At 41.8% G+C, this 13106-nt stretch overlaps 1 protein-coding gene across 6 annotated transcripts in view; it reads left to right on the top strand.

Moving 5' to 3' along the window:
* The window catches only part of lama2 (laminin, alpha 2), a 98594-nt gene that overhangs the window by 51028 nt on the left and 34460 nt on the right, over positions 1–13106 (top strand). For 5 of the 6 annotated variants that reach the window (XM_029140389.3, XM_055506142.1, XM_055506141.1 and 2 more), the window contains exons 21-29: positions 3083–3294; positions 7487–7593; positions 7788–8060; positions 8482–8662; positions 9256–9392; positions 9504–9635; positions 9815–9919; positions 10584–10727; positions 12800–12976. In XM_029140389.3, coding sequence (XP_028996222.1) covers positions 3083–3294; positions 7487–7593; positions 7788–8060; positions 8482–8662; positions 9256–9392; positions 9504–9635; positions 9815–9919; positions 10584–10727; positions 12800–12976 — 1468 coding nt within the window. The remainder of the gene's footprint in view (positions 1–3082; positions 3295–7486; positions 7594–7787; positions 8061–8481; positions 8663–9255; positions 9393–9503; positions 9636–9814; positions 9920–10583; positions 10728–12799; positions 12977–13106) is intronic. The other variant, XM_055506145.1, reaches the window with a different exon arrangement.

Genomic DNA, 13106 nt, shown 5'->3' on the forward strand with positions numbered 1-13106 from the left:
ATATAGGCGGCCTGTCATAAACAGAAACAGACACAGCTGCTCATTAACTGAAGGACATTATATTTCATTGTCCGTCTAGCTCTCTGTCCACAGCACATTTATTAGTTGACTGACATTGTTGTTCCATTAGCTGTGAGTTCCTTCACCAAGCAGCGACTAATGAGACGCCTGTCTTTGAATCCCAGCCTTGTTATAACTACAGGCTATGCTGTCATGTGGCGGTGCAGACTGAGCAAATGTGATCTTCTCAGCACTCAGACTGATACTGCCCTCAGCTAGATATTTATTAAATACTGTCGCTTAAACATAAGGCATGTTGGCTTCAATGAACGCTATTCGTGGTTAAGTTCATTATTGTACTGTACTTCTGAAAACTTGAAACAAAGCCTTGGTGACCGGCACAGCAAGTGCATGTGTGAAATGTCAGACAAGCCTCAACGAGCGTTCAGAGAAGTACTGAATACACCCTTGTGTTGGAGAGTTTATTTATTGTTTGTCATCAAGGCATGCTATTGTAAAGTTTGGGGTCACTACAGAAGCAAACCATGAATATCTCCACTGTTGTGGTAATGTTTAATGTTGTCTCACAGTAAGCGGACATTTTTGCAGATCTGCGTCTCTTGTAGAGAAATCAAGGCATGAATTTCTCCTGTGATGCTTGTTTTGCCAGTTGAGACAGCTTGTGGACGTGGGGCCTCAGCCTGCATAGTCTGCATGCCTCCCGATGCTGTTCCAGCAGTCTGTCTGTCTGTCCAGGCTTTTTATAAAGCTGGCTTGCCAGTGGAAGGCAGACTGACTCATTGTCAGTCTTTTTTTTTTTTTTAAACGGTGTCTGTCACAGAGAAGCATCTGAACTTCAGCTGATGCAAAGCTTTGTGCCTTGTTGTCATATTCTTTTATGATCCTAAATTCAAATGACCCAAGAACAGTTGAGGATATAGAGAATATCTGTATGTACATTTGTGTGTGTTGTGCTGATGTTGTATCATCGTGTCCAACAGCTTTTTACCTCCAGGGCAGAGGCAAAGAGGCTGGTTGCACATTCAGAATACATTTCACATATTGTAAATACTATTTTATTACTGATGACAGTAAGGTAAGGAGGTAATCATCAGTTCGCTGCTTCCTTGTCTATTAGTCTAATTGATACCTGCTATGCACTACGTTCCATTACACTTCATTATCTACAGTGCTTTTGTTGTTGTTAGTAGTAATTAATTGTAATGTGCCAATTTGTCTGTATTATGGGCTTTAACAGAAAAGGCTACTCTCTCCCTCCCATGCTAATAGGCTATCCACTCTGTGCTAAGTGATTCTGCTTTTCAATTTCCCGTCCATAAACAGCCATTTAAAATTTAGCTGAAAGCACTTTAATGCTCTTGTCTAATTAATGACTCAACTAAAACACTTGTGGTTTTACGTTGCTATTTGCGTTTTGCCAGTTTGTGCAGATTATATATGCTATACAGTGATGCAAGCAAGAGGCTTGTTTAATACAGAAGACGTCTGGAAATAGCGATGCTGTTCTGTCACTAGCGATCTGTTATCTGAGGCTAAATGCACTCTACACTGTTAACAGTAGTTTTTTACAGTGAGATCTTTTCATTACTGTTGAATTGACACTTAGAAAGATTGTCTCTAACGTTGACTGAGACAGGTTCGAAGAAAAATAATCAAAAAACTTTCAACTTCTGCAGAAATGTTGTCTTATAAAAAACATGATTTCTCTTTGCAAGAAGCTGATTTAAAGTATGTGTTTTTTCTAACTTGTATTTTTTTTCTACAGGAAATAACATCAGTAAACTGTATAAAAAAGTATGTTGAAAGCAAGCAAGCATGGTTTATTTCTATGAAAATTATGCCACAAAAAATAAATAAACCCAGCTCGTTCCCGTCCCCTTTCAGCCACTCTAACATTTACACTCTGATGGCTTTGACCAGGTGCCCGACCCACACCCAGCATTTCCTTTTCAGCTCTATAAATACTTTCACTTCCTCTTGAAGCCCGGATCACTACTCACACACATACAGCACCGGCAGTATGGGGCAGAATATAATATAGCACAGGCTTCACAGTGTGAATTCAACTTGCAAATAAGACCTAATACAAACAGAAACACAGCCTTTCTCCCCTAGTCTCTGCTATCAAGAAGTGAGATTGCTGCCACTTGACTAGCGGGATGCGTGTGTCGCACAATACACACCAACAGAAGTACACACAAACAGAGACACACTTCAACAACATGCACACACACAAGCTAATAAACCAGTTCTATTGAGTATCAAGGAGGGTCAGTGGTAATAATAGCTGGCTGCTCTTGACTCCTTCCCTCTCTCTGTCCTTTTTTCTCCCTCCTCTCTAAATTCAATTCTCTTCTCAATGTGAAGACCTTTCCCCCTCCTCCTCATCTCGCTCTCCTTTCCTTTGTCCTCTTCCTCGCTCTTCATCTTCTGTTCCTCTCCTCTTTCATCTCAATTCCCTTCTCAGCCCATAGAGCTTAATTCCAGCTCAGATCTGTTTTTATTTGGTTTCAGTGGCTTCTATCAAACAGAGCTTGTTCGGGTTAATGTGTTTTGCAGCATCTGGACTCGTTTTTATTAATCTAATTAAGGAGACAAGAGTCCTAGAACGTTAGATTTTATGTATTCATGTTTGCTTGTCCTCGCTAAAGGGCGCTAACAAAACAAATGTGAGGATGTAAATGATGTTGTCTTCATTTTTATTAAACATAAAGAACATAGTAAATGAAATATTTTAGACAGTATAAGTTCATCTAACAAAAAAATGTCAGCATAAGCGTCTGCCTCTAGGTACATGTGATGCAAGTGCAACCGCATCTTCAGCCAAGTAGTCCCACTGGACAGACACATACAGTAAAGATGTAGCTATTTCCTGTAGACTCCATATAGTTTGCCAGTTCTAGTAAGTATTAGGACATTTCCTTTTAATTAGTGATTTTTTTATTTATTTAAAGAATTTAGATTTACTAGAAGTACTGGAAATAGTCTAATTCCAAACAGTTTATGATTTAACTACATCAACCCCCAGTTCTATTCTAACACTGTCTCTGCTGCTTCCTAGATGTTCCAATGGATACCATGGCAATCCCACTGTACCAGGAGGCTCCTGCCAGCCCTGTGATTGCCATGGAAACCTGGACCTATCCATACCAGGCAGCTGTGATCCAACCACCGGCCAGTGTCTGCGCTGTCGCCAAGGTTATGGCGGTGCATCGTGTGATAGCTGTGCTGAGGGTTACTACGGCGACGCCATCACAGCAAAAAACTGCCAGCGTAAGTAAAAAGGCTAAACGCCAATAAAACATAGGGTAACTGTATTGGTTGCATTACTTTGAGCCTTTGAAATTAAACTTTTGACAGAGGATTCCACTCTGTACACTGACCTTATTTTCAATTGCAATTAGTTGTCATTTTGATGCAAAAGTCCTTTTTCTTGATCATTGTAGACAGTTTTGTGTGTTAGCCACTTTAGCCGACATTTAACACTATTTGCTGGATCCACGTCAACATTAGTAAGTTACTGTAGCTAGTTCAGTAGCCTGTTTACTCCTTGTTCCATGTGCTGTTACAATGATACAGATTTAGATAATTATTTAAAACTTTAAATCATTAATTAAACATCCCGAAATGCTCATTTTAATAACATATATGCACATTTAGAATGTATAACTCTGGTGACTCCTAGTGGTGGAGTCAACCATGGCTGCATACGACAACACAACTTTCTATCCGCAATGACACGACACACCAAGTCCAGTGTTTTTTTGACTGAAGATATCATAAATATAGTAAAACCAGCTAAAGTACATTTAGTATTTTATGAAATATTCCAGCTTTAATGGGCTTTGAAAACTGTCTCTATGTAATTAATCATCCCGTATTTATTTTTTATGAGTCATTGTAAAGAAGGTTACTAGTTCACTTCTATGTCTAACCAGATGTACTACACTAAAGAGTACTGTGTTGTCTGAGACTCAATTTTAGCTGAATGATACCTTAGATCCTTTGGCTACACAGAGCAGATAGACGCCATCTGGGGTGTGTGGCGTGTGGGTAGGTGAACAAGTGAGTGACTGTGCATCGGGGAGCAGCTGTGCTTGTAGGAGGTGTGATGTCGGAGCGGTCTGCTGACTGCCAGCTGTGTTTAACAGTGAGAATAAAGAACTATACGTGTGTGTGTGTGTGTGTGTGTGTGTGTGTGTGTGTGTGTGTGTGTGTGTGTGTGTGTGTGTGTGTGTGTGTGTGTGTGTGTGTGTGTGTGTGTGTGTGTGTGTGTACGTGTGTGTGTGTGTGTGTGTGTGTGTGTGTGTGTGTGTGTGTGTGTGTGTGTGTTAAATAACATAAAGGGTGGAGGTGTAGAAAAAGAGAAGAGAATGAGGGTGAATACAGATGGTGCTTATTTGTCTCAACCTTCATTAAAACCTGTGGCACCAGCAGAAATGCAGAGCGTTGGACCTGCTGGCCGATAAACAGACAGATAAAACAATCAGACGGGCTCAAAATCAGGTAGAAGGGCCAACAGAGAGTATTAATGTGTATTTGATAGTTCATTGTTCTGTAGTTGTTTCCCCTCTCCACCCAGCTAAATGGTTATTGATTAATCAGCCTGATCTATTGCTCTCCCGCAGTGCTGATCGGCTGCTCGCGTCTAGGAGATGGTGGGCTGTTATTGATCCTGTACGAATGACAAAAGACCACCAGGAATTATTAAAACACAACCGCTTTCTCTCCACCTCTGTCAGTCTCTCGCTCTCACTCTGTCTATCTCGCTGCAAGTCTTAATGAATTTTATTGAGTGGAGCAGGGGAGTTCAGGCCGAGTCCATTTGTGCACTATTAGACTGTAAAAATCACTTCACTTTTTCTTTTGATGTCAGAATTGTAATCTGTGGCCATTTTTGCTGCAGCCATTTTGAGTCTCGCACTAATAGTGTTTCAGTTTATTTCAACTGAGGAGTGATTCTTCAAGCAAACGTGACCACCAAGTAATTTGTCTCAGGAATAAATTCAGGATAATTAACTTCTTTGACTATTTCTCACATGGGGAAAAGTTGTTTGCACGTTGATGTGAAGACATGCATCACCCTGTCACACTTCTGCCCAGTTACTGGAACAAAGTGGATGTGTAGTAATTCAATAATGCAATTATGCTTCCTGGGTGTCTGACACCTAATGAATGTTTTGCAGATGCTTCATACAGTAGATCAATACCGTCTTTAGAGATCTTTGGGGAAAATCCACAACTCTTTATAGACTTGCTGCCATCTGTGCTCACACCTCTGGCCTTTATGGCTCTGAAAGGCCCCAAATTCTTAATCCCATATATTTAACTACAATATCAAATTAAAAACCACAACAAAGGAATCCCAATCTCAGAAAGCTGGTGGCACAGTCATCTGTGATTGCAAGTCTGGCCTCCATCATCCAGTAGCACTAGCATGTACACTACAGTACTCTGTGGAAGCCTCCACTATGCCGTCTCCATTTAAACAATCTAAAATCCAAATATTTTTACCTGCTTAAAGTGAAAGAAAAGGTAAGATGGATTTTAGGACCACTTACAGTTAGATGGAATTTTTGGTTTTAAAATGTTACTGGCTTGAAGGGCGCAGATTTAAGTCTTAGGTCTCGAGCTCTGAATGTGGAACACTTGCACTTGATTCTGCACCTTTCTCTGAAACATCTGCAGTCTAACTGCTTAACCCTAAATTCCACTACTGATCTGCTCAGTACTCACTTGAAGGGTTGCTCCGGGTGTCTGTGTGAAAACCAGGTGGGGGGCAAGTAAAGCAGGATGTCCTCTCAGCTGATGTCCTATACTGTAGATAAATAAACGGTCCTGTAGCCTGCTTGTTTTTAAAGAAAACAAAAACTAAATAATATCAGTTCTGATGTCGAAAATATGCACCATTATTTCTAATTAACGGTTAATGGGACCTAATATAATATCAAGCTGTAAAAAAAATGTTGAACATCAAGATAAGCTCTGAGAAAAACAAAAAACAACACAACAAAAGGCAACATTTTATTCTAGAACAAGACTCTACATTGTAGCGCCTGACAGACCGGAGTCCAGATGGTCTCTGAAGGGTGACACTAGGGGGTGAGAGACTGTGTGTGAGAGATTTTGTGTTTTCTTGTACTGTGTGTGTGTGTGTGTGTGTGTGTGTGTGTGTGTGTGTGTGTGTGTGTGTGTGTGTGTGTGTGTGTGTGTGTGTGTGTGTGTGTGTGTGTGTGTGTGTGTGTGTGTGTGTGTGGGAGGGCATCCATGCGTCTCTGCATTCATTGTATGTGATGCAGGATTCAGTGTATGCTTTATACAGATACTGTATATATATATATATATTTTTGCATATTTGTGTGTGTGCGTCGACATCTGTTGTTCCCTCACTTTCCCACCCTACACTTGGTTCTGTTCTTTTCGTTTTGCATGTAAGCGAAGGCAGCGTCAGCAGAAGAACAGGGTGTAAGTACTGTATGCATATGTGCCGACTGTACTGTATGTGATGTGGTGTATGTGCGTGTGCGTGTCACAGCCCAGCCACCAGATGGGAGCTGTGATGTTTAGGCTTTTAATTATATATCTAAGGGTTTGACTGGCGTGTGTGCGTGGGTCTTTTTTCTTAGGTGGATTTAAATAACACAGTTACTGTACTGTATATGTGACTGAGGTTGCGGAATATATCAGTACTAAAGAGAAGAGAAAAATGGCTTGTGAGTAATAAACTGATTGAGAAGACAGAAGATTGGGGTTTGAAAGTTAGGCACAATATTTTATAAAGATGAAGTGATGGTTGATTGTAGGTTGTTGATTCTACACCTAGTAGTTTGTGTCTCTTCTTTCAGTAGTACTCAGAGGGAGCTGGTTGCGTTTTTCTGCGGGGCAGTTAGTTTTTCAATCATAGTGGAGAGAGATGTGACAAAGGCCGTCAGCTGGAGTCAAAATGGAGACATTGTCGTTCATGCATGGCAACTTTAGCCTTGAGCAATGGAGTTTGCTGAAATCAAGGTAATGTAAAAAATATAGTTTTCAGGCTTTAGACTTTACCAAAACCAGGCAGTGTGTGTCTTCAGAACAGAAGCGTTTTGTTGTTTGGTTCAGTTAAAGGAAGGTCTGTTAGCGCTGGTGATTGCAGCTCTGTCTGTTACTAAGCAGATATATATGTACTTTTTTTTCTGTTGCAGCCTTGACTTCTCACTCAATCGTATCTTGTTTTACACGCAAAACATAATCTGTCAAAACTAAGTCAAGCCACTAGACTGCAGTCTATTTGGCAAATGGTTGATTTCCTTAAAGGTGCACTGAGCAGGATATTAAAGTGCAAATTTAGAGCTAATCCTGAAGAAGACATGAAGCAGGAACGGCGCTTCAGCCTGCCGCCCCGTGGAGCAAACACTCACCCACCGGTTTGTGTAATTGTAAAGCGAATGCAAATAATAATCTGCTTTCCTCTCCTCTCCTGCAGCCTGTCAGTGCCATACTAATGGATCTGTATCTGAAGTCTGCAGTCAGGAGACTGGACAGTGCCAGTGCAGAGAAAATGTGGTTGGACGACAGTGTGACGAGTGCATGGCAAGTATTTAGAGACATGCAAGCTGTCTTTACAGCTGTTCCCATTGTTTCTTTATCTAATCAGTGTATTATCTACAGTTTACTGTACCGTCTATACTGTAATTCAGTCTGTTGGACATATTTGTCTCACTGTCTCAACTTTGATTGGTCCCTCGCATACTTCCCTCCTTGCTCCCACATTGTGACTCATCCAGCCTAATTGCTGGTGGGATGCTGAGCGTCAGGAGTGTATGCCCTGCCGCTGCAGCCGTCACGGCTCCATATCCCAACGTTGTGATGTCGAGGGCCGCTGCATCTGTCGCCCCGGCTACGTGGGCCGACGCTGCGACCTGCGTCGCCAGAGTTACGAGAGGCGGGAGACGCGGCGGCCGGTGGAGCGGGTTCCCTTGGAAGCGGCGCACGCGAGATTGGGAGGGTTGACTCGAAGCGGGGGATGTCCCCGGGGGGCGTACAGGCCCAGGACGGGGGTAACGCACACTGCATGTGGTGCATTGTGTGTTTGACCCAGCATGGCTGAGCTGCTGTGTTACAGCTCTGTCTGGAGGTGTGCACCTGTTAAACAGGGCCTAAATAGGGTTGTGTGTGCTGTGTGTGATGTTTAACACTGTCATTAGCATGGCATATACATGTGAAGCGGTTTGGGACTGTAAGTCAAGAGTGACCATGTGGGGGAAACCTTATGAGTGACTTTAATGGCACTGTCACAGATCTGAGCATGTTTTGAGATTTTGTATATAAAAAAAGTGTTTTTTGTTTTTTTTAGCAGCAATGAAAACATAATTATTTATTCCGTTTATCTACGGTATATTAGTATCTTGTGTGCGACGCTGCTTTGTTTTCCTCATTTCTGCTTCTGACTGCTGTGTTTTTGTCCGTTGTCGTCCTCAGCCTCAGACTCACGGCATCACTACAGGTGGAGCGTGTGTCCCGTGCCACTGCAACTCATTCGGCTCCAAGTCGTTTGATTGCGATGAGACCGGTCAGTGCCGCTGTCAGCCGGGCGTGAGCGGGCCCAAATGTGACCGATGCTCACAGGGATTCTTCAACTTTCAAGAGGGAGGCTGCACACGTAAGCACAGACGTTGGGTTGAATTAGTGATTTATTTTCACTTTGATATGAGCCTAGAAAAACATGGAATTCACAAAATATCAAAGCATAGTTTATAACTTTGGCAATTAAAGCAGTGCCAGCAATCACCGAACGCTGTCCTGATGAAACTCATTTTCTTTTTTTTCCATTTAGATTCATTTAAATCTACACAAATTGAAAGCTGTTATGTCATTTCATAAATAAATGCCATGTGCGTTCTTTCACATCAATGTTCCAGTTTTATAATGATTGCTGGGAAAAAGCGGAGCAAAATATGCCGAAGGATCGTAGAAATGCCAGGCTCTGGCTTAATTAACCTGAGTGCTGCTGTTTTTAAATACTTTGTCAGTGTGGCATTTCTTTTCTTCCAGTTTCACATAGACATGATACAATGTGCTGCATGAACTTCAAAGCAAATGGCTGTCATCAGTTTTTTTTTTGCAGAACCCTCAAACTTCCAACCTATTTTGCAATTAAATATAATATAATTAACTTTAAAAATATACCTGCGCCACTCTCTCCTCCACACTTTGCTTTAAATATCCTAATATAATATGCCTCCTCTCCTGCAGCTTGTCAGTGCAGTCATGTGGGCAATAACTGTGATGCCAACACGGGACAGTGCATCTGTCCCCCAAACACTATTGGTGAGAGGTGTGACCGCTGCGCTCCAAACCACTGGGGCCATGACATCACGACTGGGTGCAAGGTACCGAACAAACATTACGCAGATGAATTTTCACACATCCAACCAACCTTCCAGTATCCTACTGTCTGGTTGAGGTCGGTTTTATTCAGCTTCCTTTGTACGTGTGCATAGGAATGTGGTTGCAGCGTGATCGGCTCAGTGACCCAGCAGTGTAACGTCAACACAGGCTGCTGCTTCTGTCGTGACTCCTTCAGAGGAGAGAAATGCAATGAATGTCAAATTGGATACAGGGACTTCCCACAGGTAACAACGATAATAACAATACTACTGGGATAATATTACATCCTACATTGTTATTTACACTAGATGGATGGAGGGTTGAGAATCTTTGATATTCAGAAACACAGCATAAAACTGAAACTGACTTTGCACAGAGCCTGAAGTATTGTGGATAACAGAAGCTTCATTCATCTTTGCCACAGTGCACACAGTGCGAGTGTAACCTACCAGGATCGGACACCCAGACCTGTGACATGGAGAGAAAAGTGTGTGCCTGCGCTGATCGAACTGGGAAATGTAGCTGCAAGGTACAGTATGCACTCTCATACACACACATCTGTCTGCGTTAAATGTAACAGGAATAATGTGAAGACAAACATTCTGTCCAGCAACAGTACTTTATATCTAGAAAGTTATCTTTAAGTCACAATCAATGAGCATTTGCATGAAGGTGTGGGGAAAAACCTGTGGTATTTAGTATTTTGAATACCAGGGGATGATAGTTTAGATTTTAAATGTCAGTGCAAATTTAAAATCCACTGCACATGGCTTCTGTCTTACTGTGCGTGCGTGCCTGTGTTTGTGTGCGTGTGCGAGAGAGTTTTTGTTTTATATTGCATATTTCCCTGCATAGTTATTCCAGCAAATGTCACAGAACTGAATGTGACTGGAATCTCTATGTTGGCAGATGCACCAACATGTTTACAGAGGTGCAGATGGACGGTGCATTTATGTAAAGGTTTCTGTTTTATGTAATGCTTTACTTTCCAGTTCGGTAATTATAGGGTTGTATTTTTAAACTGTCAACATTCTGCTGTGAAACGCACATTTTACTACACAGAAGATTCAGATGCTGTTTGAACGACAGCGTTTTATTAAAACCATTAACTTTTAGCCTTTTCACGTTTAACAACTTGTTTTTTCTTGCGATCGGCTGCTTACTCCTTCTACTGTGTGTAATTGTTGTGTAAGGTGAATGTGGCAGGACACAACTGTGACCAGTGCAAGCCAGATACATTTGGGTTGTCTGTTCGAAATCCGCTGGGCTGCAGCAAATGTTACTGTTACGGCCTGACACACTCCTGCACAGAGGCACAAGGGCTCATCAGGATGTGGGTGAGTAGATGCACCTTATTTGTTAATTGACAGCAGTTTAAGACCAGTTCATACAAAGAAGAAAAATTTGAGCAGCTAGTTTTGCGTTAAAGCCAACCTTGATTTAATAGAATATTCACAGAAATGTGAAAGGAAGTCCACTATCTTTGTGTCAACTATTGTTAAGTTGGGAACTATGGCAGCGAGCTCAGCTAATGCTCATTAATGACATGAATCAAAAACACAAACGAGTTTGAGTGATTTGATGGATACCAGCAACAAACAGGACTAGTTGGAAACAGCAGAAGGAAGTTGGCAAGTTAATAATCTATTGTCAAGTGGCCGCCTATTTTTAATAAAGGGCCACATCATCTCGGAAACGGTTGCCACTGGCTTGAAACCCAAGTTTCCGTGGCAACCGTGGTCTTTTTGGGATAGAGTGTGGCTTGAGGTTTTATTTTGAACGGCAAACATTCACTTCATTTACTGTTGATAGCAGGAGCTGGACAGAGAAAGTCGGGAAAAAATGGAGAGTTTATTGGAAAGAGGGAGATTTTCTCTGAACCACTGAGTCGTGAGATTACACTGAGTGGAGAGGGACACACACACGGTCACGCACGTTCTCCATATCCAGACACTATACACATAAATTATACACACTACACATGCATACATGAGATTACACAGGGGTTAAGGGGGGAGGAGGGGGCTCGCACAGAAACACAAACACACATTCTTCCATTATTACATTTTCTTTTTTTCCCACTGGCAGAAGACGTGTGTGACTGTATGAGTATTACCTGTCTGGCTACAATACAAGAAGGTGAAAAACATTCAAACTAACCTGTAAAAACCCACGTACTGCACCATGTGATACATTTGGTCAGTTCTGTCACATTTCATTAAAGCTCAAACAAACACCTACTTCTAAAATGCGAAACCTATCAAGCCTTCAATCAGCTTCTATCTGAACCTGCTATCTATTGAATTAATTTCCAATATGATTTTTTTGCAGTTTTTCCATTGACTGTGTGCCTCTCTGTTACTCAGCCGGTTGAGTCCAGCCAGTGGTAACTTAGATTTTAGATTCTGTCCACTCAACCACAGAGCACTTTTCCATAATGCCTCCAATTTTATTCACACAATATCCACATATCAACACAGCTGGACTGCAGCCGCACAGAGGGGAAGGTCCAGGCTCAAGCAGATGAATCTATTTTTAAATTGGTTCACTCGACCGCATCCCAGAGTCAATAATACACTCTGATATTATTCAGATAATACACATAAAAAGAAGACAGAGGGAGATTTTCCTGAATGCCTGCAATAGCTAAAATATTATTCACATATCAGAGATAAAGAAATACACTTACACATATGTGACGCTTTCAACAAACATCAGCTAATGAGCAACTTTTGTTGTTTATATATACTGTATCACACAATCGCAGGCTATAAACTCAAATTAAACTGGTGAGGCTAAATTCCAGGAGTAGATGTATATAAACAAATGAACATCTCCAATGTGGAGTTTTGACTTTTCAAAATCGTTTTACTGTTATAAAAAAAACCTGCCACGGAAAGTTTGATGTTTCACAGACACTATTTGAAGACATGCGGGCATCAAGTTGTGTTCCGATCAAATGTTTGCACAAAAGCTGCCTCCAGTTGGCCTGTATTGAGTGCTTCACAGATCTATGCTCATTAGTGAGGATATTGCACAGTGCTCTGTGCCCATAGACCAAACAAGACATCGCAGAAGAAACCAAAGACACCGAAATGTTCTGTTAACTACACGGGCCTCTCAGACAGCAGCCATTTGAAATCGATGTCGGCTACAGTCAAAGAATGGCGAGGGTGCAACATGCTTTGAATGTGCGTCATTAGGAGGTGAAGGAAGAGGACAATGCTGTGACCGAACCCCAAAATGATGCTGACTCCATTCATTTGGTTAAGCTGTGGTTGTGTACCTGAGTCTGAACACATGCATTTCTGCTCAGCCAATGAAAGGTTTAGCATCACAACATAAATACTGTAGTCACTTATGCATTGTTCCTTGTGTAACTTAATATCGTCGTCGTGCTTTACTGTAGTTGACGCTGAAGCCAGAGCAGACTGTGCTCACCCTGGTGGATAAGTCCAACACGGTGGAGACCAGGAGAGGAGTGAGCTTCCAGCACCCAGAGATCCTCGCTAATGCAGACCTGGTCACCGAAAGCGTCTCGGAGCCTTACTACTGGAAACTGCCTGAGCAGTTCAAAGGGTCTATGGTAAATACAGTACTTTACAGTGCATCTCTTACTGGGTCAGTAGTGCAAAAAGCAATGATTTAATGCACAACTATCCGGTGTTTGTGAAATCATTGGGTGCCTGATTCATCTACAAACGGCCTACAGTCGT

This window comes from Betta splendens, chromosome 24, assembly GCF_900634795.4.
Source record: "Betta splendens chromosome 24, fBetSpl5.4, whole genome shotgun sequence".
Lineage (NCBI taxonomy): Eukaryota > Metazoa > Chordata > Actinopteri > Anabantiformes > Osphronemidae > Betta > Betta splendens.